The sequence below is a fragment of the Dermatophagoides pteronyssinus genome, unplaced genomic scaffold, assembly GCF_027571235.1.
Source record: "Dermatophagoides pteronyssinus isolate colony J.1.1.1.1 unplaced genomic scaffold, Derpt_VIB-CSIC_2022.12 sq0004, whole genome shotgun sequence".
Lineage (NCBI taxonomy): Eukaryota > Metazoa > Arthropoda > Arachnida > Sarcoptiformes > Pyroglyphidae > Dermatophagoides > Dermatophagoides pteronyssinus.
Genome location: NW_027461528.1, coordinates 2,986,338 through 3,011,227, shown reverse-complemented (window position 1 = coordinate 3,011,227; position 24,890 = coordinate 2,986,338). Strand labels below are relative to the sequence as shown.

Below are 24,890 nucleotides of genomic sequence, written 5' to 3'. Positions count from 1 at the left end.
CGTTCATTCCTTTATATGTTGAAAAACCAATTCTGTCTATGTGTGTATGTGTACAGTTATCACTCTCATATTTTATCTTCTTCGTCTTCATAATCATAACATTCGGAGAGAGAAACATGACTGATAATGTATCAATCTGTCTCTTTTCAGAATTTACCATCAATTTACCCAAAAAAATATGGTTCATCAATAAAAAAAAACCAATCAATCAATCAATCAATCAATAATTTTTTTTTCATATGTGTGTGTGTGAAATAAACACAAATTAATATAATTTTCGTTTTCGTTTACTGTAACATTCAATTAATCAAATTGTGATATTTTTTTTCATTTTCGGAATTCAATTCCATCGAGAAACAACAACAAAAAAGGTATAACATTTAATGACTGTAATAAAAAAAAAAATTTGAGAGAAAAAAAAACAACAACAGCGAGAGAGGGAGAGAGAGAGAGAGAAAGGATTTTTTTAATGAGATGATATGATTTATTATCATTTGTTTCAATGTTATTCTCGCTCTCTCTGTTAACCACAACCGATGATGATGATGATGATAATGTTTTATTTTTTTTCGTTTGAAAATTCTGTTCACGGTTGGGTCGGTTGATGATGATCGTGAACGACAATGATTGAATTGTTTGTTTTTTCTGACTTTCATTTGATGTTTTTTCCCGGTGATGATGATAGTGTTTTTGAAGTGAACAAAAAAAAAATTTCGAATGTTTTGCATTAAATTCGAATGTTTCTCACCTTACATTCGTTTGGCTATTTCTACCTTTATTGTTGTGATTCGAATGTTCGAAATTAAAAAAAAAATGAAATCAGAAAAAAATAAAAGGATTTTGTGGTGGTAGTGGTGGTGGTTGGTTTTCGAAAATTCATCAAGAATATTGTTCCGAATAATAATTTTTCTTTTCTTTTCTTTCAATAGAATATTCTTCTTTTCCACAAAACATTGGTAAGCCCTTATGTTTTCATTTTCCATTTTCAGTTTCGTCGGTTTTTTCATCTCTGATGATTCGTAAACTTATTATTATTATTATTATTGAATTTATTATCTTGGGAAACCCGCCAGAGAGAAACGAAAACCAGAAACTTTATTCCAAAAACGAATTCGAATGTTGTTTTCATCTGCTGCCGCTTTTTTTGTTTGTTTGTTTACTTCTCCCAAAAACCTCCCTCCAAATTGCACATACATTATTCAACAGGGAACTTGATCTATTTTAATTTCGTCAAAATGAAGAAAAAAGAAGATGAAAAAAAGAAAAAAATGAAAATGAGAAAATAAAGGGAAAAAGTTTTCGGTGAATTTTCATAGTAATCATCATCATTATCATCCGCATTATCATTATGTTTGCTATGAAAGATTCTTTATTTATTTATCAGTTTCTTTGTTTTCCATCTTTCTTGGTTGTTGTTTTTTCTGTTTTTTTTGATTGATTTTTTTTCGCTTCTCATCCTTGTCTCTTTTTTTTCGTTTCTTTCATCATTATAGGATTGTAACCGAATTATTATGTAAATATATAGACCGGATCTCTCCCTCCTCTGTGTTTGTGTATTGACATTAAGGCAAAAACGAAAAATCGATAATGAAACTAACAAACAACAAATGCATTGCCAAACTATTGTATCATTATGAATCTATTGAATTATCGTTATATTTTTATCAAAAATTTTGATAATTTTATCTGGATATCCTCGTTATCATCTGAAAAATGTCAAAATTTCATTAGGAAATGGTCATCATCATCATCATCAAATCATCGAGATGACCACCATCATTTCATCAATTCATTCAATTGCTCAACTAGTCAATTTAATAAATTTTCATTACCATATCAGTCATTATTATTAAATAATTACTATCAAAGTGATACATTGAAATCGATGACAACAACAACCAAGATATTTGATAAACGATATTTGCTGGTAAGTTATATATCTATTCGATTCTATTTAAACATTATTTATCTTTGTTTTTTTGGTCGGATGCTGTTAAAATAGAATCGAATGCGGATGATGATGATAATAGGAAATCCTAATTTCATGCATGGATTTTGTACATTATCATCATCATCGTTATCATCCTCGCCATCGTCAACATCGGAAACGAAAATTGTTGCAGCAAAAAATTCTTCATCGAATCATCAACCATTAACAATTACAATACGTTTATCGATATCATTTTCAAATGGTTATTTTTCAATACGTTTTGCTCAACGTGAATGTTTATTTCATTTTTGGTCACCAATAGAATTAGCATTGAAAATGTTACAAGAAGAATTAGTATCAGCATCGAAAATATCGGCTATACATTGTACAAATATTGGTTCGAAAACAATCAAACAACAACCATCATCGATTTTTGTTGATTCGAATGTTGATAATTTTTTCGATCAATTATTGATTGAATTTGATACCGATATCAATAATGATAATAATCCACAATCAATTCCATTACGTTTTGATCATATAAAATTTGGTCGTATTGAAATGGTTACTGAACATTCAAATGATAATGATGAAATAATGATGGATGATAATACAATTAGTAGCAGTAGCAGCAGTGGTAGTAGTGGTGGTGAAAGTCAATCAAGTACAGATTCCGATTCAACAATTGTCAACGCAGAATATATTCATCATCCTAATCATCCTAATTATCATCCGAATCATCAACAACAACCATCACCAACGGCTATTAAACAACGTTATCGTTTAGCACATTTAATGCCATTTGGTTATGCATTACTTGGATGTGATTTAGATGAAATTTATTTTCTTGGTACTGGTACCGGTACTGTTACGATTCCATCAACGACAATTGATCCCAACGATAATGATAATAAACAACAACAACAAAGATTTTCGAAAACAAATATAGAAAAATCCTTAAGAATTTATTTTAAATTAATGGATAAAACAAAAAATTTAAAAATCAATATGGAACAATGGCATAATCAAAATCCATTAGATACACAAACAATGTTATTGAAACAAAAAACAATTGATCCAAATTTATTTGAACAAAATGAATTGGTGGTACGTTTATTATTAGAATTTTATACAAATTATAATAATCGATCCAAATGTTGTTATCGTCAAAAATCAAGACGACGTCAGAAATGTCAGAATTGTTATATGGTTAGAAAATTTATATTTCAGGTAGACCAAAATCAACCAATCAATCTCCCTCACCAAAACCCAAAACCTAATTTTCCAATTTTTCTAATTTTCCTCATTCACTTACCTTTTTTAAAAAAAATTGTCCTTGTAATTTTAAGATTATAAAAACCTTGTAATAATTATCGTCCTGATTATATAACAGCTGATTATTTATTTATATTCGTATGAAAAAATGATTGTTTCTTTTCAATGTTTTCTTTCATGTTTTTTCAGCAAAGAAAAAAAACTAACTTTTTTTCTCCAAATTTTCTGTTGTTTTAGTTTTTACAACAAGAACATCAAACCCTTTTGGAACGTTTTCAACCATTACAACAAGAATTTACTGAACTTATTGATTCAGCTAGAAAAGAATCACGAAGACGTTTTAAATTTGGTGGTCTATTTTTACTTAGTGCTCAATTAGGTTTTGTTGGTCGTTTAACTTATTTTGAATATTCATGGGATATTATGGAACCAGTTACATGGATAATGACATATACAACTATGGTTGGGTATGTATGATTTGATTTGATTTTTGGTAAAATTTTTAATGTTTTCAAAAGTTCATTTGCCTATTATATAATAACATCGGAAGAATATGTTGTACCGGGTGTTGAAAAACGTATGATTGCTGCACGTTTTTGGAAATTGGCTAAAAGCCGACAATTCGATGTTAAACAATATAAACAATTAAAAGAAGAAATTAAACAATTAGAAAAACGTATTGGAAAATTACGTGCCCGATTTTAACGGAAAAAATGTGAAATTCCTTTTCTCTCTCTTCTCACACTTGATCGACCTTAATAATGATGATGATTGGGGACCATATATGCTTTCTTTGATTTTTTTCAATTTATTTGTTGTTGTTGTTTTCTTGTATTTTTTGGTTGTTTTATTAAAATTATTAAATTTTTGAAAATTTTGAAAATTTTAAAATAAAAATTTGATTCGATTATAGTATCGATATCATATCGATACTATCGTTCATTACTTTGTTTTTCTGAGCCGGAATTCGAATGTTTCGAATGTGTTTGTTTTGTAAACGAAACTGGTTTTTTTTTGTTCCAATTAATCGATTAATAATTTAATCACAAAGAAAATGATCGATCCATCATTAATTTATTGTTCAATTTGTTATCGATCTAGATTGGAACAAGAAAATCAAACATTATTATTTTATGTAAGTTCTTGTGCAAGAATATTATGTAATGATTGTCAACAACAACAACAATCATTACAGAATATTGTCTGTACAAAATGTTCACGAACAAATTGTCAAAAAGAATTAATATCGGATCAATTAAATCCAAATGTTCGTGGATTTTTCATACAAAATGCTAATGAAAATTGTCAACATAAACAAATTGTACGATTTCAACAAACACAATTAAAATCCTTTGAACAACATCTTCGTCAACAATTAATTGAACATTGTCAACGTTGGAATAATAATGATGGACAAAATATGAGACAATTAAAATCGATCGAAAATGAACGAATAAAACGTTTGATTGAATTGAAAAATACTATCGATGTTTATAAGCGACAGAAAAAACAACAACATGAATTTAATATTGCAAGTAATTATAATTATCGAAATCATAATCAGCGTCCGGAAACATTGAAGATCCATGATGATCATCATAATCATCATTATCGTCCATCTTTACATCATCATTCCAGCAATTTGAATCATCATCAACGACAATCGAATAGTTTTGAAACATCATTGATATTGCAAACATCTTCATCCAATTCAATGATTCGTGCATTGAATGTATCATCAAGATCATCATCAACAACAATCAAATCAAATAATCCTAATCCAAATAAACTTTTTCCAATGACAAATAAATCAACAATTTCCAAATTACCATCATTATCATCATATACAAATAAAATGAATTTATTCAATTTAGGTACAACAAATCTTAAATCAAATACTATACATGATCGTTTATATCGTAAAGCATCACCATCAATTTATTCGGCAATGTCATCCGTTTATCGTCATAAAATTAATCCATATGTAGCATCCAGATTATAGAATCTGGATGATCATTCATTACAGTACATAACGAAAATCTAATTACACAACCAAAAAAAAAAATGTTCTAAAATTTAATTTTCTAAACACCAACTACGAAAAAATTTGAATAAAATGAATGAAATTCTAAACTTTAAAAGCCAGTAATTGTATTGATTTGCTGGAATCAATTCTTTTTTATCGTTTTTTTCCTATTTTTCTTTGGTCATCGTCATCACAAAATCAATAAATAATGGTCGATCAAATCATATCAACAACCATAAAATCAACAACACAACAACAACAAAAAAATATAAATTTATTATTTATAAATTTAAATTATGATGCAAATTATACTTGTAATCGTTTGAAAAGTGAAAATCAAACAATGCTAAAATTGGATGATGGTTGGGAAACTATACCCGAATCGATTATAATGGATTTGATTTTTTCATTGGTTTGTTTTTGTTTTTGATTTTTGATTGATTGATTATCGATTTTTATCTTTTTTCTTCTTTGCATGCAGCTACTATTACTACCTTATTATTATTTTCCATTATACGTTCGTCGAAATGGTTGGGATAGAAAATTTTCCAATTTTACATGGACACAATATTTTGGTCGAAATAATCTTTTCAATCTTAAATATTCATCAAATGATTCAATGAATTTTTCAATCGATAATAATAATAATGATAAATTGATAAATTCAGATTCAATCAGACCAATTGAATTATATCTGAAAACATTAGATGATAATTATGATAATGTTGATGATCTAGAAGAACTGAATCGACAAGAATCTAAAACAATGATTGCACGAATAATGTCTTCAGCATTTTTGCCGAAACATTTTGAACCGGAAAAATGTCCAAAACGATCCGAGAATAATTTGAAAAAAAATGAAACACTTAAATCGGAAACAACTGATGATATTACACCAACCACAGCAACGACCACAACGAAGACGACAACAACTGATTTATCACTTTGTTCAAAAATCCGGAAAAAAAGTTCAATTTGGAAAATATTGGTAAACACTATTTCTACCTTTTTTTCTGATGCAAAACTCATTTTCTTTTTCTTCTTCCCATTTTGGTCAAAATAGCGTTTCGATATTTGGACAACCGGTATTACGGATGAACAAATTCAAAATGAACGTGGTTTTGATGCCTATCAATATCTATTATTTCAACAATATCTGATTGTTTTATTGGTGATTATGACTATAAATGCAATTTGTCTAATTCTACCTATCAATGTTTTTAGTAATCCGGGTAAGTTTTCTCTTGGAAAATTTTTTCTTGTAAAATTGACTTTTTGGTGTTTTTTTGGATAAAGATTGCGAAGGATTTGCCTGTACATCGATGAATAATCTACCACATGGATCACCACTTTGTTGGTTTCATGCCAATCTTTCGGTTTTAATTGTTTTATTTTCATTATTTTTAATGAATCGTTTTGCACAGGAATTACATTTACCATGTCAATTAAGTTTAGATCAAACTGATGTTAAAGATTCATTTACATTTGATGAAAATCAACAGCAAAAAATTCTTCTTATACGACCATCAATGGATAAATTAACATCGTTACGAAAACAACCACAACAGCAACATGGATCGATAAAAGCTGAATCAGTTTTTGCTTTAAATCAAACGACAACAACATCTAATTATGGTAGTAGAGGAGGATCGGAAACAAAAAATCAAAAAAGACTGGATATATTGGAACAATTAAAATCAAATCTAAAAAAATCATATCCATTTGCACGATTAATTGGAATTCAATTAATAATGGATAGTAGTCATTTGACTGATTTGGAACATAGTTATCGTTGTTCATGGTTAGCATTACAATCATTACATAATGATGAACGGAATTTTAATGATAAATCAAAAACAAAATTTCAAATAAAACCATGTGGACAAATTTGTTGTTGTATATCGGAACCGGCTGATTCACCAGAACAATTTTATCGTAATGAATTGTATGATTTTCGTAAAAAAATCAATGAAGAATTACAAAAATTAACACAAATTGAAGATAAATCTATACGTGGTATATTTGTTGAATTTGAATCCGAACAAATAGCCGCTAGTGTTTTTAAACGTTTGAAACGTCGTTCACAATCATCATCATCATCATCATCATCATCGAAATTGAAATCTCGATCGGGAAGCAATCAAGCCCTATTGGATGATGTTGAAACAAATTTTGTTGATTATATTCATGACCGATGTCATTATCCTGCACCAAGACCCGATGATATTAATTGGCGTAATCTTGGCGTTGCTATCAAACGAAAATGGATACGAAAATGTTTTTGTACAATATTTTTATTGATAATTTTTCTTTTTCTATCAACACCAACATATGTTTTTAAATTATTGGATATTTATTGTTTACAACATTTACATGATCAACCAATATTACGGCCATTATCATTTTTATTTGATTACCTGAATCCAATGTTAATGGTTATGTTAGTATCATCAATGCCATCTATTGTTATATATGTTTTAAGAATGATACCATATCAAACTATTTCTGGATTGAATCATGCATTAATGGTTAATCTTTATTCATTTATGATATTAACTGTTATTATATTACCATCGGCTGGTTTTTTAACGTAAGTAAACCATTAAAATTCTGATAGAGAAAATTTAACCCCAAGTTACCCGAATTTAGAATGAACGCAATGTTGGATAATATTTTCGGTATGAATACAACATTATCAAATAAAGTATCCGAAACGGATACCGCTCATTCACCTCAATCATCATCTGAATCATCATTTCATTGGCAATGTTTATTCCCAGTCGATAATGGTGCATTTTTCCTAATCTATATTATTCATGCTACAATTTTAGGGAATTTATTCGAATTATTACGTATTATGGATGCATGTTTTTATTTTTTATATTATCTTTTATACACACGGTCACCATTCGAATATAAATCAGCACGTATGATGATTATACAGGAATTTCCAATCAGTGTATTCTATTCACAAAATCTACTAATATTTACAATGACAATAATATTTAGTTTTGCATCACCATTAATTGTACCATGTGGTTTGGCATATATGATTGGTAAACATATTGTTGATCGTTATAATATTTATCATGTTTATTTATCACCAAAAATTAATTCACAAATTCATTTAACAGCATTGAATTTCGTTCATATTGGTTTAGTATTAATGTTATTACAAATATTTACAATAATGTTAATCAAAATGGAATATTCATTAGTATCACGTTATATATTATTTGTATTTGTTTGTACAACATTATTTTCATTAATTCGTTGTTGTTGTCCAAGTTTTTTGGATCGTCGTTCACCATCTAAACGTACATTAGGACAACAACAATCAGCCGTTGAAATTTCACGGCAACATTGTGAAGAACAACAACAACAACAACAACAACAACATGAACAACAACAAACATCTGTTTCAACAGCATCATCATTAAAATCATTATTAACATTACAACAACAACAACAACCGAATGTTGGTAATTCAAAAACAGAAATCTGTATCTGTTCATATACATGGCCAGTATTTATCAATCTAATTCGTGATCAATTTTTTGAGTAGAAAAAAAAATTTTTTTCAAAATTAAAAAACAAAAACCAAGAAAAAAAAATTTCGCGCCAATTTTTTTTCAAATTTTTTTTCACGTTATCAATGAACAGTACATGTTTTGTTTGGTCGGTTGAGATGCATGCATGTTTCATTTTGTCATTTCACAACAACATTCGATTCATTTTTTTTTGAAAAATTAAGTTTTTTTTTGAAAATTCTTTCAATCAAAATGAAAAAAATGAATGATTGCAGCAGCGAAAATTCATCACTGGAACCAGCAAGAAAAAGTCGTCGATTACAGGCCAAATTGGAAATAAATCGTTTGAATTATGTTGAATCATCATCAAGCGATGACGAAAATGATGATGATAATTATAACGAAATGAAATTTAGTTTTATCGGTTCTCACAATAATGACAACAACGGCGACGACGACGATGATGATGATAATCTTCGTTCATTAAAACGAAATAATTCATTCGCTTTGTCTGATCATTCATTTGGTGATCAATTATTTCAAAGTCAAACATCATTTTCACAATTGACACAAAATTCACTTCAATCCGGCCAATTTACTTATCTAATTTTTTCACCATCATCATCATTGATTACAAACAATATTCTGGATGATAATTGTTTGGACAGAATCCTAGAATTATTTCAACTTTTAATAAAAAATATTAATGATAATAAAAATCTGATTCAAACAATCGGTTCATCATTGGAATATTTTCGTCAACCACATCCAAAATTGATTGATTTTTTGAATTATTTTTTGAATTTATATTCAAAATTATCATCAAATGATTATCTGGAATCACGTAATGAAATTGGTTATCAATATTGTTTGGTTGTTGAACAAATATTCGATCAATTGGATCGTTCACGTTCGAATTGGACTGAAATGAATTTATTCAATTTATTTCGAACCGATTCAAAAATGAACAACAAATCAACAATTATTTCACAAAATAATCATAGCTATCTATTTGATTTGATTGAATTTATTGACAATTGTTTTGGCCATTTTCAACAACAACAAACAACGAATAAAGATGATGATGAAGAAAATGTAAAGAAAAATAATCGAAATAATCATCGATCAAATGCATTGATTGTTTCTGTTCGGTTATTTGAAATTATTGTAAAATTCCTGACCAACGATATGGAAAGATTTTTTCAAAAATCATTTAATTTTCTTTTGGATATTCAAGATGATAATGATCGTCCATTAATTGTTCGTTTATTATGGCCAAATGTTAAACATCCCGATTATATGTCAAGTATGGTTAGATATTTTCTTTATTTGCTAACCAAATCTATACGAACATTTTCGGAAATTCAACAACAAACTTATCGATCATCATCGATCGATTTGCTTCCAAAACAATCAAATATTTTCATTCAATCAATCATTAAAATGCTAATGTTGATTGCCGAATCCCTACGTATTGGTTCGGGTAATATACGACCATATTTATCGCTAACATCCAGTCGTAATCTTATTGCTAATGATCTTTGGTGTCAATTTGAACGTTATAAATTGAATGAAAATTTTAATTTATTAAAATTTTTATCCAAACAATTTCAATCATTATCATGGTTTAATTTACAATTTATGTTACAAATTATGGATCATTTATTTTCCGATCTTAAACATACATTACCGATGATTCTTGGTCAAAATAATGGTTTACGTTTACGTAAATTACGTATAACATTACGTTTGTTGGTTTCAACATTTTTAACCGGTAATCTTGATGATTTACGTGTTGAACATTTTCGTATGATGATGCATAATAATAAAAAACCCGTGGAATTGAATTCAATTGAAGAAAAATTGAAACAATTTAAAGAATTGATCAAATCTTCTTTGAGTAATCAGGATGATAGTGGTAGACAACCGTCATATCAAACGTAAGTAAAATCAGTTGTCTTTTTTTGTTATTTTAAGTGAAAAAAAATTTCCCAAACAAACAAGGTATGTAACACGGAAAACAAACTATGGTGGTAATACATTACATATGGCAAGTCGTAATAATGATCCAGCGGTTATTCGAAAATATTTTGATCAAACACAACCAAATCAACAAGATCGTTCGGGTTATACACCATTGATTGATTGTATACGTTATGAAAATTTTGATTGTCTTCAAACATTAATTCAATCAAGCATTGAATCAGATTATCCATTGAATTATGAAATACAAATTTCAAAAGATAATGGTTTTACAGCATTACATTATGCATTGATTATTGGTAATCGTAAATCAATACGATTATTATTAGAAAATGGTGGTTATCATCTAATGTTTATCGAATCAAAAGATGGTTATTCACCGCAAACATTAATCGAATATTTAGATCAACAACATTCGAACGAATTGAATGAGGAAAATTTATCCGAATTTATATCGAAAATTGAATGTAAAAAAATTCCCAATCATTTACCTGCGTTTGATGAATTATCCAGGAAATTTCAAATGGATCTCGAACAATTGTTATCGTTTTATTGTGAAATGATAACAAATTTATTCGATTGTTATTTACAAACAAATCGTTTGCATCAATTTAATTTTGATAGTATTTTTTTGGATGATCAACAACAACAAATCGATAAAACAACAACAAATGATAATCTTGATCATCAAAGTATTTGTTTACGTTTATCACATGAATTTCAACGAATATTTCAACGTAATCCAAATGAATTGGAATTAACAATGTTGATGGATGATTTGAAAATTATTTCGAAATTTCCCGAATATTTCGAGCAATTTTCGGATCAATTGAAACGCGAACAAAATCTTCAAAATTTTCGTAATGATTTCGAGTTAGAATTTCAATCATTACGATTATCGATCGATTTGATTCAAAAAAATATGGGTAAATTTTTTATTGAAAAACTTTTATCATCATTTTCATAAATAAACCAAAAACAAAACAAAGTTAATAAATAACAATCGATAATTTGTAATTTAATTTCCGATTAATCGATTTTTTTGAAAAATTTTTTTTGTTTTCGTTCATTACCTTTTTTTGTATAAAAACTGTTTGTTTTCATTCGATTTTGAATAAAAAAAAAAAGAATTTTGTTTTTTTAAAAAGAAAAAGTTTTTGTAAATTTATTCTTATATAGTTTTTTATTCTTTGTTTTTTTTGCGGATTCCAGCTTCTGAATTAAAATGACAACCACATCATCATCATCGAAATCATCAACACCAATGACGATCAAAGAAATTTCCAAATTATCCAATCCATATTATGGTGGTTATCGTTGTCAAATAATTAGCGATTATAATGATAACAACAGCAACAATAATAATGATGATAATAACAATGATGATTTAGAAGATGAAATTGCATATATTTTTCTACAAAATTCACGTACAATTAATCATTTACCAATACAACATGGTGATCGTATTCTTAATCGATTCTTATCGCAAACACCCATGAATGAACAAAAAATTCGTAAAGTTTCATATCCAAAACCATTAACAAATCTTGATAATTCAAATGAATCTTGTTCGGCTGTATTTCATTCAAATTTGGATGAACAGGATTATCGACGGCGACTACAACAACAACAGCAATCGAAACAAACAAAACAGCAAATATCATCAATTATAACATTAGAAAATGTATCGAAATTTGATTTATCAAAAAAATCAAATAAACCAAAAAATAATGATGATGATATTTTATTTATTCGTAATGAAAATTTCATACAAGAACAACAAGAACCAAATGATAAAAAATCTATTCGTTCATTAGTAAATATAGCGACCATATCGATTTGTTCGAATAATTTAATTCAACATTCCAACATTAGTGGTCATCGACGGCGATTACAAATTGATTTGGATACGACAAAATTTTTTAAATTTACAAATTTACAATGATGAAAAAAAATTTCTTGTTCAAAATTTTTAAAATTAAATTTTAAATTTTTTTTTGTTGATAACAATGTTAATGAATGATGCCGCCACTTGCGCGCTTTAATTTTCGATAACCAACGAATATAAAAGAAAGCTGTTGCTGTGTGGTTTGTGGCGCTATTTTTTTTTCTGTGATTCGTTCGATTCGTTGTGTGTGTGTTCGCTCCACTGCAGTGTGTTTTTTTGTTTTTTTCATGTAAAAATCATTTTCATCCGACATTTTTCTTTGTTTGGTTGATACGTTTTTTTCTCAAAAAAGTTTTTTTTGTTTTTTCGACCATTGTTGTTTGGTGTTTTTTCACTCATATTTCACATACACTCAAAATTCATTTGGTTTATTATCGATCTGTTTTTTTTTTTGGTCCGTTGGATTTTATATTGATCACGTTTGATATACATTTCATCATCATGTCAAAATTGATTAATTTTAAACGTAAACAATTAATTGCAATAGAAATTAATTGGCGTGCAAATTCATCATTAAAAATACAAGATTTTTATGATAAATGGTTAAAAAAATTCGGTACCGATGATGTAATTGATCGTAATTTAGCACAAGATTTTTTACGAAAATTAAATAATGGTGAATATGATGATGCAATGAATGTTGATTTGGAATTGAAATCATCATCATCATCAAATGGTAATGATAATGGTGTTGGTGGTGGTGAAAATAATGATCACGTAATCAATGATGTTGGTAATGAAATACCGGAAGTAGCTGTATCATCATCGGTAAATAATGATAAAGAATCAAATAAAACTACAGCAACAGCAGCAGCTAAACGTAAAAATCATAAAGCAAATGGTGCTGCTGGTGGCGGTAAATCACAAAAAAATTTAATTTTAAAGAATACCGCTAAAGAATCAAATGATGTTGATGATGGTCAACAACAACAACAATCACAGCAACCATCACAAGAAAAACCAAATAAACGACCTAAACGTAATAATGTTATTGTTGATTATGATGAAAGTGAATCAGTAATGACTTCTTCCGCTATGAATGAACCAATTGAAAAACAAGAATCAGAACAGCCAACAAAACGTGGTTGCGGTGGTGGACGAAAAGATTTGAAAAATACTGCTGTCACTGTTGCTGGTAGCGGTGATGGTGATAATCGTAAACTTCGTGGTAAAAAAACTAAACCTCAACCACCACAATCATCGACTGCGGCATCAACACAAGAAACCGAACAAGCCGATGATGAAGAAATCGTTACAAAAGAAGAACCTGCTCCAGCAGCAGCCGTTACAACAACTCGTCGTGGTCGTCAACCACGTAAACCACGAAATTAAAACAAAATTTTTTTTTCACATTTGAAATTCACACATTTCTAATACAGTAAATTTTTTTTCTTTTGATAATAACATTTATAAAACACCTTTTTTTCTTTCTTTCACACATTTAACATCATCATATTTTTGTGTTTATAATCACTTTATATATGTAAAACATTAATTAGTTAGATTAGATAAGATTAGATAGAAAACATTACATGATTGACACTTGTAAATTCCTTTGATTTGATTTGATACATCAAACACGAAAAACAACAATGAAAATCAAAATTGCAAAACAACCGAACCAAACAATAACAACATTACATCATTCATCAACAAACCAAACAAAAAAATTTGCTAACAAAACTTTTAAATTAAGATTCATTTTTCTTTCTTACTTGTACAAATTGCGATAAGAATTTCATTTTTTTAAACTTTCTCTTTGTTTTTTATCTCATTGAATAAAAATTTGAAAAAAAATAAAAATTCTTGACTTTTTTTTCACATTCGAATTTTTTTTGGTTTTTGATTCGAATTTTTTTTAAACATTCGATTTGATTGTGCGCACCTTTTTTTTGGAATATTCTATCCACGCACATTCATTCATTTGAGTATTCTTTTTATTTATTCTGTTGTTTTTCGACAAAAGATTGTTTTTTTCAAGAAAAGTTGAATTTTTTTTCCGTTTGTTTTCAATTCTTGTTGTTGCTCGGATTAGATTGATGACAATGTCACATCGTATGAAATATAGTTTGGAAAAGAAAAAAATCATATTAAATGAATATGATTATGGTAACCATACTACAAAACAGATTGCCGAAAAATATCAGATGCCATTATCAACCGTATTGTATTTTATTCGTAATCGTTCAAAATATGAACAAAGAAATAATCATCATCAAGATGATCAAGATGACCAAGATAATATCGGTGTAAAACGTAAACGTTTGGACATTGATTCGATTTGTTCAAGTGATGATGATGATCAAAATCATCATCAACAACAACAACAACAGCAACCAAGAATTCGAAAAATTTCAAACGATATGAAATCAATGATAATCAAAGCATGGGAAGAACGTGATCAAGGTGGTAACGATAATGGTGGTGGTGGTGTTGGTTCGACAATGCGTAAAATTGCAGAACATTTTGGTGTTTCAACACGTAGTGTTAGCCGTTGTTTAGCTTATCAACGAAGAAGAAATGATCTAATTGCATCGAATCAAGATGATAATTCCGTAGATCACCAAAATATTGATGATAATGAATTTGATCTCGACGACGTCGATGATGATGATGATGATTTACTCGTGATTCAATCGAATTCGAACGTTACAGATAAACAATCATCATTGGTTGATGATCATCATTCTTCGACGATGATTTCAAATTTGGATCATCAAAATGATGAAAATGAAACGATCAATAGACAATGGTCATCGATAAAACGTTCAAAATCGACAATTGATCCATGTGATCAAAAATTGGATGATGAATTAATCAATTCCATCAATGAAATTTTTGATCATTTAAAAAAATTACGTTACATTTCGAAACGTTTAAAATCACCATTAAATCGTATGGTTTTAAAATTTAGTGAAACAATTTTACAACAAGCTAATAGCTATGTTTGTCAATCAAATGATAATCATGATGATACATTCGAATCCAAATAAAAAAAAATTGTTTTTTTTCCGTAAAAAAAATTCCATTCGATTCTATATAGCAGCGATTCTGTGTGCATCAGGGGAAATCTTGGTTGTGGAACAGAATCCCGATTCTGAGTTCGATTCAGAAGAGGAATCGTTGTTGTTGTTTGGCTGTCGAATGACGAGTTAATTTTTGACTTTTTTTCAAAGAAAAGGAAAATGGGTCGAGCCAAAACAATACGTTTGGATGTTAAATTAAAATTACTTAATGATTATCATCATAATGATGATGATACGGTCGCTATCCTGGCTGAACGTTATTCAATGCATCCAAATACAGTAATGCGTATTATTCGAAATGAATCATTGTTGTTGGGAAAAAAATCTTTAGCCACCACCGACGAAGAAGAACATGGTAAAAATGAAACCGGCAATGTTGATCAACAAACAACAACATTGGAACGATCAAAACAACGTAAACGTAGGAAATTTTCAAAATCGAACGATTCGAATCAACGTAAGGATTCGATTAACGGTGAATCGAACGCATCAACGAATCAACAGCAACAAAGTTTGTCAAAGAGAAATGATTCCGAGAATTCAGAGATCGATGAAACTGAACGTATAATGGCCATGAAACGTTTTTTCGATTACGTTGATCGTATTGAAGATATTATTCTTCGTTATGATTATGATTATAATCATGCATTTCAATTTACACGCGATTTAAATCAATCAACATTACATTATCGTCATATGCTTTATGAAATGGAAAAGCGACAATTAATACGAACAAATCGATGGAACAATATTGATCATTCGAATCTTCAATCATCATCATCATCATCAAATCATAATGGACAACAACAACAAGGTCTTGATGATGACAACAGCAAAGATATTTCCAAAAAATTTCGGTATGTTTTTTTTTGTTTTTTCGAATGAAAATTTTTCCAAAATTTGTAAACAAAAATCATTATCATTGCAGTGATTTGATACGAAATGGAATTGCACGAGCAACGTGAAAAAAACATCTGAAATGAAATTCATTTTTTTTAATCCAAATCAAGAATTTCTTTTCCTTTTTTTAGTTTGATTTTTATTTTTCGTTTTAAAAATTTTGATTTTAGAAAATTTAATTTCAATAATCCTGTGTCCTGTCATTTATGAATGAGTTTTTAATAAAATTTTTGAGCTCCGTCGCGCGAGATTGGCGCCCTTTTAATTTTTTTTTTTTTATTTGTTCGAAAAATCAAAAAACAAAAATTCCGAATTTATTTTGTTTTTGTTTTTGTTTTGCGATGGATTCTGATAATGGTAAGTTTTGATTTATGATTGAGGTATGGTGGATTTAATTGAAAAATAAAAAAAAATCCAGGTGGACGAACACGACGTGCATTAAGCCGTCAAGCTGTAAAAAAACAAGAAGCATTAGAACGGCTTCGTTCGTTGAAAAATACTGGACAAAAAAATCGCCTTGTCAATGTGGAAGAATCATGTGTTTATGAAGAAGTTGATGAAGAATCATATGCAAAATTAGTTTCAAAACGTCAACGTGAAGATTGGATTGTTGATGATGATGGTTCAGGTTATGCTGAACATGGTCGAGAAATTTTCGATGATGAATATGATTCGTTTGATGATAATGATGGTGGTGGCGAATCTGGACAGAATAATGCAGATCGTTCGAAACAACGAAATAAATATCGCTTGAAAGGAAATCAATCAAAAGATCAAAAAGATGATAATAAAAAAAGTGATATTCGAAATATGTTTAGTGCGATGAATAAATTGAAAACAACAAAACAACATTCAAAACTTTCACCAATGGCCATCAATTCAACATTAGCAGCAAAAAAATCGCTAAATGAAGTTCAAATTGATGATGATGAAATTGAAAATCTTGTCGATTCGATAACATCGAAATCAAAATCATCACCAACGGTAGGTGGAAATGGTAATTTTCAACCACTGAAATTGCAACGTAAGCAAACAACAAATATTGGTGTAACAACAACACCAAATATGAGTGCGAAAAAACGAAAAACATTCGATTCAACATCATCATCGATAACAAAAAATGGCTCATTAAATTTACAACCACCATTTAAACGTCGTTCAAATGTACAAAAAGATTTTGATTTTGATCAAATTATTGATAAAGATGAAATTGATAGAAACAAACATCAACAGCAGCAGCAAACAGTTAATGATAAAAAGATTTCAATTAAAGAAGAACCAATGGATGATTTTTCCCTAAATGATTTGGATTTCACTTTACCCGATCATAATGATGATGATTTGGATGATGATGACCACAATCAAATTTCAATGAAATTAAAAGTAGAAAAATTTCCCGAAGAAGAATGGATTGTTACCGAAAGTAATGTTGATCAAGAAAACGATTCAAACCCAACAACAGTTTCGGCAAAAATAACATCACAGAACATCATGCCAAAAGATATTGAATTCGAAATGGATTCAGATCAGAATAAATTAATGAAATTTTATTGGTTTGATGCATTTCATGATCAGAATTCACATTCAGATCGAATATTTTTATTTGGAAAAATTTATACGGATTTATCATTGAAACAACATGTTAGTTGTTGTTTACAGATAAAAAATCTTGAACGTCGAATATTTCTTCTACCACGTGAATATTTTCGTGATGATCGTAGTCGTCGTGTTCGATTGGATGATGTACGTGAAGAATTTGAACAACAAATTGCACCATCATTAAAAATACGACAATTTCGTTCAAGAAAAGTTTACAAACGTTATGCATTTGAATTGTTGGATATACCTGATGAAGCTGAATATTTAGAAGTTTTATATCCAGCCATTTATCCATCATTACCGGTAAAATTTTTACAAGGAAATACTTATCGTCATGTTTTCGGTACACAATCATCAATATTGGAAAATTTTATTTTGGATAAAAATTTAATGGGTCCAGGTTGGTTATTGATAAAAAATCCTGAAATTTCGGATCAACCAGTTAGTTGGTGTAAATTAGAATTGACCATATCGGAACCAAAAGAACAGATTTCGGTTCTTGAACAAAACGACAAACTTCGACAATCTTTGCCACCGATACCAAATTTCACATTGCTAAGTCTTTGTTTCAAAACATTTGTCCACGTGGAAACAAAAACAACCGAAATTGTTGCCATAAGTTGCCTAGTGAATCGTCATTTCAATTTTGAACAAAATCAACAACAACAAAAACAGAAAAAATTTGATCAACATTTTTGTATAATAACAAAATTAAGTGGACGTAATGGTCGTGATTTACCTGTTGATTTTAATCATAAAATGGCATTAAAAGATTATGGTAAAACCAAAGTGGAAATTATGATGAATGAACGACAATTATTAACATTTTTTATGGCAAAATTTCAACAAATCGATCCGGATATTATTATTGGACATGATATTTATCATTTTGATTATGATATTCTCCTACAAAGATTTGGTCATTATAAAATCCCCCTTCAATGGTCAAAATTAGGACGTCTTAAATGTTCGGGTATACCGGCTACAAATAATCGTTCAACCATAAAAGATAAACATCTATTACATGGCCGTTTAATATGTGATATAAAATTAATGAGTCGTGAATTATTAACACGTGCTAAAAGTTATGATTTAACTGAATTATCAAGTCAATTATTACGTAAAGGACGTTTTGAAATTGAACAACAATGTTTACCAAATTATTATGATGATTCACAACGTCTTTTACGTTTGATTGAATTTCTTATGAAAGATAATGATCTTATATTATCAATTGCATATGAATTGAATTGTTTACCACTTTGTAAACAAATTACAAATATTGCTGGAAATTTATTATCGCGAACATTGTTAGGTGGTCGATCGGAACGTAATGAATATTTATTATTACATGCATTTAATCAACGTGGTTATTTAGTACCGGATAAAATTGATCGATCAATGAAATCGATAAACAAACAACAGCTACAACAACAACAAAATGATGTCGTTAAACAATCAGAAGATTCGGAAATAATGGTAACAGCCGATAAAAAATCATCATCATACACGGGTGGTTTGGTTCTGGAACCAAAAATTGGCTTCTATGATCGTTTTATTCTATTGATGGATTTCAATTCACTTTATCCATCAATCATACAAGAATATAATATTTGTTTTACAACAATACGATGTCAAACAACAAAAAATAATAATGATGGTAATTCCATCGATATCGAATTACCCAATAAAAAAACCGATGATAATAATGAAGGTATATTACCAGTTGAAATTCGTAAATTAGTTGATTCAAGACGTGAAGTTAAACGACAATTATTTGATCCATCAATTTCAAATGATCAACGTTCACAATTAGATATTAAACAAAAAGCATTAAAAATTACAGCCAATTCAATGTATGGTTGTCTGGGTTATGATCGTTCAAGATTTTATGCTAAACATTTAGCTTCAATGGTTACACAAAAAGGTCGTGAAATTCTTTTGAATACAAAAGAATTGGTTGAAAAAATGGGTTTCGAAGTTATTTATGGTGATACGGATTCAATAATGATTTTAACACCATGTACAAAATATGAAGAAGTTCGTGATATTGGCCGTAAAATTCAGGCTGAAGTTAATCAATTATATCGTCGTCTTGAAATCGATATTGATGGTGTTTTTCGTTCAATGTTATTGTTGAAAAAGAAAAAATATGCAGCATTGGCTGTGATTCCATCACGGGCGAATAATAATTCTGAATTACAATATGAACGTGAAATTAAAGGTTTGGATATTATTCGTCGTGATTGGTCATCATTGGCTAAAATGGCCGGTGAAACCGTTTTGGATTTCATTCTAAAACCAGATCAAAATTCACAATTAATTGTTGATCAAATTCATCAATATTTAAAACAATTAGCGGAAAAAATACGCAATGGTCAATTGGATTTAGAATTGTTTGTCATAAATAAAGCATTGGCAAAACGCCCGGAAGAATATGGTGAACAAGGAAAAAATCTTACACATGTTATGATTGCTACACGTTATAATCAATTGAATTTAGGTAAGTATTTGAGTTTTGTTTCCAAAAAAATTTTCGATATTTTTTATTTGATGAAAAAATTTTTCTGAAAAAAAATAGGAAAAAAACTGGGCTCAGGTGATACAGTTCCGTTTATCATTTGTGTGGATGGTACGAAAAATTCCGCTACACAACGTGGTTATCATTTGGATGAAGTACGACAAAAACTTTTAAAACAACAAGAAAAAGAAAAAGATGATTCCGCTGGAGATAAAGATTCAACGTTTCATATTGATATTGATTATTATCTTAGTCAACAAATATTTCCCGTTGTATCACGTTTATGTGAACCATTGGATGGTACTGATACGGTTATATTGGCCGAATTTCTTGGTATTGATTGTCAACATCGTCATGTTCAACGTAATGAACAACCATCATTGGATCCAACATTATCGATTGCTTGTGGTGATGAAAAATATGATTGTTGTGATTCATTATTTCTTCGTTGTCCATTCGATAATTGTCCGGGAATTTTAGAAATTCGTGATCTATTTTGTTTATGGTCAAATCGAAAAATTCGTCGATTAAATTCGAAAGAAATTTCGGAAAATTTTAAACCCGATCAACCATTTGAATTAACATTGGATGGTTGTCGACAATGTCATCGAAAATTTGATCCAAGATTTATGGAATTTTATTTTGATTTAGAAATTCGCCGTCAAATTGATTATCATGTGAATCAAAAATTTGGTCAACGTTCAATGCAATGTGATGATCGTGGTTGTTCGCATCGAACTCGTTATCTATCCGGTATGATTACACAAAAACATATTGTCTGTCCACGTTGTGGTAATGGAAATCTTCAACCGGAGGTTGGTAGAAAAAAATCAAAGTTTTTTTATTAAACAAAATCTTTCGTTTTCCAGGTTTCTGAACATTTTCTCTATCAACAGCTAACATTTTTTCATCGCATATTTGATTTTGATTATACATTACAAAGATTTCATTTATTATCATTACCGGATGAATATCAATGGAATCGTAAGTAGAACTTAACAAAAAAATTTTTATGTTTGATCATTTTTTCATTCATTTCTCGTCAATCATAGTTCGTCGAAAATTACTTAAACAAAAATATGGTGATCTATTTAATCGTTTACAACGTACCGTACAATATTATCTGGATAAAAGTTCATATAATGAATTTGATTTAGGATTTTTATTTCGTAAATTTCGTTATAATAATAATAATAATGCAGCTGCTTCGAAAGTAAACTAATTCATTCATTCATCTTGGAAATCCATTTTATCGGATAAGATTATTCCTTTTCTAATCTCTCTTATATTTTTTCCCCCTCTGTAATCTCTTTGTTATTTTTCACTTTATTCAAGTAAATAATAAATAAAAAAATATTCATTTTCAAAATTTTTTCGATTAATCGATTACTATCGTCTGATTACATTGTGCGAATCGTTCATCACCTGTTGAGTGATCATTTTTTCAATATTTGACAAATCGTCGAATTTTACAAGTTTTTCATTTGTAAATTGGATAAAATGTCCTCAAATCGTCCATCAATTTTTGTCGTTTGGTCAGAAGATTTACTTCATCGATCCATACGACGAGCATTGAAATTTATGATTAAAGTATGTTTTGTTTTGTTTTGTAGATTTCCATATTTCAAATTGAATTTTTCGTTTTTTTTCCTTCATCCAGTTTCTTTCATCGAATAATTCAAAATTTCGTAGTTTGGAACAAAATTTCGATGAATATTTTCTTGTATTTGATCTTATTTTACAATGGTCACATCTTTATCGTTATCAAACATCGTTTACCGAATATTATTTTTCATTAAAACGATCACCATTTTATAATCGTTCAGATTTATTTAAATCTCTTTTACAACTTTGCCTAGTTCCATATGCAATGGAAAAATTGGATAATTATTATGAAAAAATTCATGAACATTATTTAATAACCAATCAATTAAATGATGATGATCAAAACAAATTTATTCATCAATATTATCCATTTGTTCGAAAATCCGTACAATTATTACGTCTATTGGTTTGGTTATCATATGCAACTGGTGGTGATCATTCACATTGTCCTTGGTTTATACTTTTTTGGCCAACTAATCGAATGACACTTGTCAATTCAAAATTCAATGATGATGAAATTCCTGTAACGAATTTTCTCTCGAAATTATCCTACATAATGAGCAATATTTTTAGCATAACATTTCGTTCAAGTGCTTTTATCATACAATTTCTTGATTATTGGAATACTCGAACTGATTTACGACAAATGTTTAATGTACAACAACAACAAACACCACCGGATTTACTGCCACCAATTTCCGGTGATAATCATCAAAATAATTTCAAATTATCATCGGTAAGATATATCAATCAATCACTATTTTGACCTCTCTTGTTAATCTTATTATTATTATTATTTATATAGAATTTATGTCCAATTTGTGGCCAAAAACGTCAAAATGAAACTGCATTAACATCAAGTGGTTATATATTTTGTTATAATTGTATTCATTCATATCTGGTTAAAAATCATCGTTGTCCAATTACCGGATTTCCATCCGATTTCGAACAATTAGTTCGAATATTTTCATAATTTTTTGGTTAACAACGTATAAACTTGGCATTCAAATATTAATCATCTGTGTATGCGTGTTGAACTGAGCCGCTCGGTATAATTTTTCTCCGAAAAAGAAAAATTCAATGAATTTCGGTTCGCGTTTTGGAGGACACATATCTTATCCATATTTTTTTGGCAAAACACTAAAAAATCTTCTTATCATTATTATTGTTTCTTTGTTATTATTCATTTAAATACGATTGTGATATATATAAAAAATTGTTTGATAAAATAGCTTTGTTTTTTTTGGAAACGAAAAATAAAAGAATTCAGAATCAAAAAAAAAAATCATAAAAAATGTCAACAATATCCACGAATCAAATGATGACAACTACAACAACAACCACAACATTCGAATTAAATCCAACCATACAATGCAATGGTTTGTTTTTGTTTTTTGTTTCTGGATGTTTTGATTCAAGAATTTTGATTGATTGATTGATTTTTTCATTTTTCTTTCTTTGTTTTTCAGATTTAAAAGCTTTTGAACGACGACTTATGGAAACGATATTACAACAAAAACCACGTGAACGTTTATGGCGTATTGTTTTAGCAATTAGCCTAACATCCACTGCAATTAGTTCATATTTTTGGCTACAAGATTCAATGAATCCAACAACAAATAATAATTATTATAATAATAATCATCAACATTTTCAATCAAAAAATTCAGTAATAACAACAGATATGAAAACAACAGATGAAACAATTCACGAAATTGTTGAAAATAATTTCGAAGAATTAACATTTTTTCAATCATTAGTTAAACATTATTTTTTTACTATTAATTGTATTATTCTAATCACATTGTTTATTCTTGGCATTCATCAACGTGTTATACAGACAAATATGTAAGTGATTTGAACATATTTTTTTACCTTTTGAACTTTGATATTTGGTTATAACGAATTTTTCTTGTTTTATGTTTTAGTATCGTAAATCGAATACGTGAAGTACTTTATGATTTTGCCTTATCATGTGATGATCAAGGAAAATTAATTGTTAAACAAAAATATTCTCGACCATTATCAACAACATCGTTAATGTTTGCATCGAATAATAGTTTTTCACATTCATCCACTTATCATCAACATCATCATTTACATAATAATTCAAGCCCGGTAACACAAGTAATGCCGAATTCAATGCCAAATATTCAACGTAGATCATAGGACCTTTGTTTGCAAACAATCTCGATATTTATATCATTATGTGTGTGTGTTTCAAAGAAACAAACAATTCTAACGATATTAACTAAAAAAAATGGATCCTCAATCAATCTTTCCAACTCTCACGAATCAATCTCGAATCTCTGACACAAACCATACCTCATTATTATTATTTTTTGGTTCAATTTTGAATCGACTCCGGAAAATAATCGATCACAGATAATCTCTTAACAATATTTTACCCAATGTATATTCCTATAGGAATTATATATTCGAAATTATATATATATTCCTGTTTACAGAAAACAAAATTTATATAAAAATTAATCTTTTTCAATTTTTAATTAAAATTAGACAAATTAAAATGTTTTTTTGGTTTAT

At 28.7% G+C, this 24,890-nt stretch overlaps 8 protein-coding genes across 11 annotated transcripts; all 8 read left to right on the top strand.

Annotated features, from left to right (window-relative positions):
* The first annotated feature begins 20 nt into the window (after positions 1-20).
* On the top strand, positions 21-4,079 carry MCU (mitochondrial calcium uniporter). Of its 4 annotated transcripts, XM_075819715.1 has the most exons (6): positions 21-371; positions 930-956; positions 1,494-1,927; positions 2,003-3,160; positions 3,443-3,672; positions 3,724-4,079. In XM_075819715.1, exons 3-6 carry the CDS (start codon positions 1,634-1,636, stop codon positions 3,908-3,910), a joined length of 1,869 nt encoding a protein of 622 aa, XP_075675830.1. In that variant the 5' UTR covers positions 21-371; positions 930-956; positions 1,494-1,633; the 3' UTR covers positions 3,911-4,079. The 4 variants fall into 4 exon arrangements, with proteins under 4 accessions (XP_075675830.1, XP_027198164.2, XP_027198165.2 ...); XM_027342363.2 differs by lacking the exon at positions 930-956; XM_027342364.2 differs by lacking the exon at positions 21-371 and having other exon boundaries at positions 420-956; positions 2,003-3,139.
* Positions 4,080-5,377: 1,298 nt separating this feature from the next.
* Positions 5,378-8,830, top strand: LOC113792469 (mechanosensitive cation channel TMEM63A-like). The gene is made up of 5 exons (XM_027342362.2): positions 5,378-5,643; positions 5,713-6,219; positions 6,295-6,463; positions 6,528-7,821; positions 7,881-8,830. Exons 1-5 carry the CDS (start codon positions 5,440-5,442, stop codon positions 8,794-8,796), a joined length of 3,090 nt encoding a protein of 1,029 aa, XP_027198163.2. The 5' UTR covers positions 5,378-5,439; the 3' UTR covers positions 8,797-8,830.
* A 93-nt stretch (positions 8,831-8,923) lies between these two features.
* Positions 8,924-11,760, top strand: LOC113792393 (uncharacterized). The gene is made up of 2 exons (XM_027342282.2): positions 8,924-10,701; positions 10,766-11,760. The coding sequence occupies exons 1-2, from the start codon at positions 8,924-8,926 to the stop codon at positions 11,709-11,711; spliced, it is 2,724 nt and encodes a 907-aa protein (XP_027198083.2). The 3' UTR covers positions 11,712-11,760.
* A 1,169-nt stretch (positions 11,761-12,929) lies between these two features.
* LOC142644874 (uncharacterized) lies at positions 12,930-14,218 on the top strand. The gene has a single exon (XM_075819466.1). It carries the CDS (start codon positions 13,134-13,136, stop codon positions 14,022-14,024), a length of 891 nt encoding a protein of 296 aa, XP_075675581.1. The 5' UTR covers positions 12,930-13,133; the 3' UTR covers positions 14,025-14,218.
* Positions 14,219-14,634: 416 nt separating this feature from the next.
* Positions 14,635-15,685, top strand: LOC113792391 (uncharacterized). Its single transcript, XM_075819495.1, has one exon. It carries the CDS (start codon positions 14,732-14,734, stop codon positions 15,683-15,685), a length of 954 nt encoding a protein of 317 aa, XP_075675610.1. The 5' UTR covers positions 14,635-14,731.
* Positions 15,686-16,729: 1,044 nt separating this feature from the next.
* Positions 16,730-22,055, top strand: PolA1 (DNA polymerase alpha catalytic subunit). Its single transcript, XM_027342285.2, has 5 exons — positions 16,730-16,975; positions 17,037-20,720; positions 20,799-21,553; positions 21,608-21,722; positions 21,791-22,055. Exons 1-5 carry the CDS (start codon positions 16,825-16,827, stop codon positions 21,958-21,960), a joined length of 4,875 nt encoding a protein of 1,624 aa, XP_027198086.2. The 5' UTR covers positions 16,730-16,824; the 3' UTR covers positions 21,961-22,055.
* Positions 22,056-22,144: 89 nt separating this feature from the next.
* Pex12 (peroxisomal biogenesis factor 12) lies at positions 22,145-23,572 on the top strand. Its single transcript, XM_027342287.2, has 3 exons — positions 22,145-22,328; positions 22,399-23,079; positions 23,149-23,572. The coding sequence occupies exons 1-3, from the start codon at positions 22,239-22,241 to the stop codon at positions 23,314-23,316; spliced, it is 939 nt and encodes a 312-aa protein (XP_027198088.2). The 5' UTR covers positions 22,145-22,238; the 3' UTR covers positions 23,317-23,572.
* On the top strand, positions 23,326-24,889 carry LOC113792400 (nuclear envelope phosphatase-regulatory subunit 1-like). Its single transcript, XM_027342289.2, has 3 exons — positions 23,326-23,722; positions 23,813-24,191; positions 24,272-24,889. The coding sequence occupies exons 1-3, from the start codon at positions 23,638-23,640 to the stop codon at positions 24,510-24,512; spliced, it is 705 nt and encodes a 234-aa protein (XP_027198090.2). The 5' UTR covers positions 23,326-23,637; the 3' UTR covers positions 24,513-24,889.
* Position 24,890: the final 1 nt, after the last annotated feature.

Coding starts and splice junctions, on each gene's coding strand:
- LOC113792400 (XM_027342289.2), top strand. CDS start 23,638: ATGTCAACAATATCCACGAATCAAATGATGACAACTACAACAACAACC. Junction 23,723..23,812: donor TCCAACCATACAATGCAATG/GTTTGTTTTTGT, acceptor TTTGTTTTTCAG/ATTTAAAAGCTTTTGAACGA. Junction 24,192..24,271: donor CGTGTTATACAGACAAATAT/GTAAGTGATTTG, acceptor TTTATGTTTTAG/TATCGTAAATCGAATACGTG.
- MCU (XM_027342363.2), top strand. CDS start 1,634: ATGAATCTATTGAATTATCGTTATATTTTTATCAAAAATTTTGATAAT. Junction 1,928..2,002: donor TTGATAAACGATATTTGCTG/GTAAGTTATATA, acceptor CTGTTAAAATAG/AATCGAATGCGGATGATGAT. Junction 3,673..3,723: donor ACATATACAACTATGGTTGG/GTATGTATGATT, acceptor TGTTTTCAAAAG/TTCATTTGCCTATTATATAA.
- LOC113792469 (XM_027342362.2), top strand. CDS start 5,440: ATGGTCGATCAAATCATATCAACAACCATAAAATCAACAACACAACAA. Junction 5,644..5,712: donor TGGATTTGATTTTTTCATTG/GTTTGTTTTTGT, acceptor CTTTGCATGCAG/CTACTATTACTACCTTATTA. Junction 6,220..6,294: donor GTTCAATTTGGAAAATATTG/GTAAACACTATT, acceptor TGGTCAAAATAG/CGTTTCGATATTTGGACAAC.
- Pex12 (XM_027342287.2), top strand. CDS start 22,239: ATGTCCTCAAATCGTCCATCAATTTTTGTCGTTTGGTCAGAAGATTTA. Junction 22,329..22,398: donor CATTGAAATTTATGATTAAA/GTATGTTTTGTT, acceptor TCCTTCATCCAG/TTTCTTTCATCGAATAATTC. Junction 23,080..23,148: donor ATAATTTCAAATTATCATCG/GTAAGATATATC, acceptor TTATTTATATAG/AATTTATGTCCAATTTGTGG.
- LOC142644874 (XM_075819466.1), top strand. CDS start 13,134: ATGTCAAAATTGATTAATTTTAAACGTAAACAATTAATTGCAATAGAA.
- LOC113792393 (XM_027342282.2), top strand. CDS start 8,924: ATGCATGTTTCATTTTGTCATTTCACAACAACATTCGATTCATTTTTT. Junction 10,702..10,765: donor AGACAACCGTCATATCAAAC/GTAAGTAAAATC, acceptor CAAACAAACAAG/GTATGTAACACGGAAAACAA.
- PolA1 (XM_027342285.2), top strand. CDS start 16,825: ATGAATGAGTTTTTAATAAAATTTTTGAGCTCCGTCGCGCGAGATTGG. Junction 16,976..17,036: donor TGCGATGGATTCTGATAATG/GTAAGTTTTGAT, acceptor AAAAAAATCCAG/GTGGACGAACACGACGTGCA. Junction 21,723..21,790: donor GGATGAATATCAATGGAATC/GTAAGTAGAACT, acceptor CGTCAATCATAG/TTCGTCGAAAATTACTTAAA.
- LOC113792391 (XM_075819495.1), top strand. CDS start 14,732: ATGACAATGTCACATCGTATGAAATATAGTTTGGAAAAGAAAAAAATC.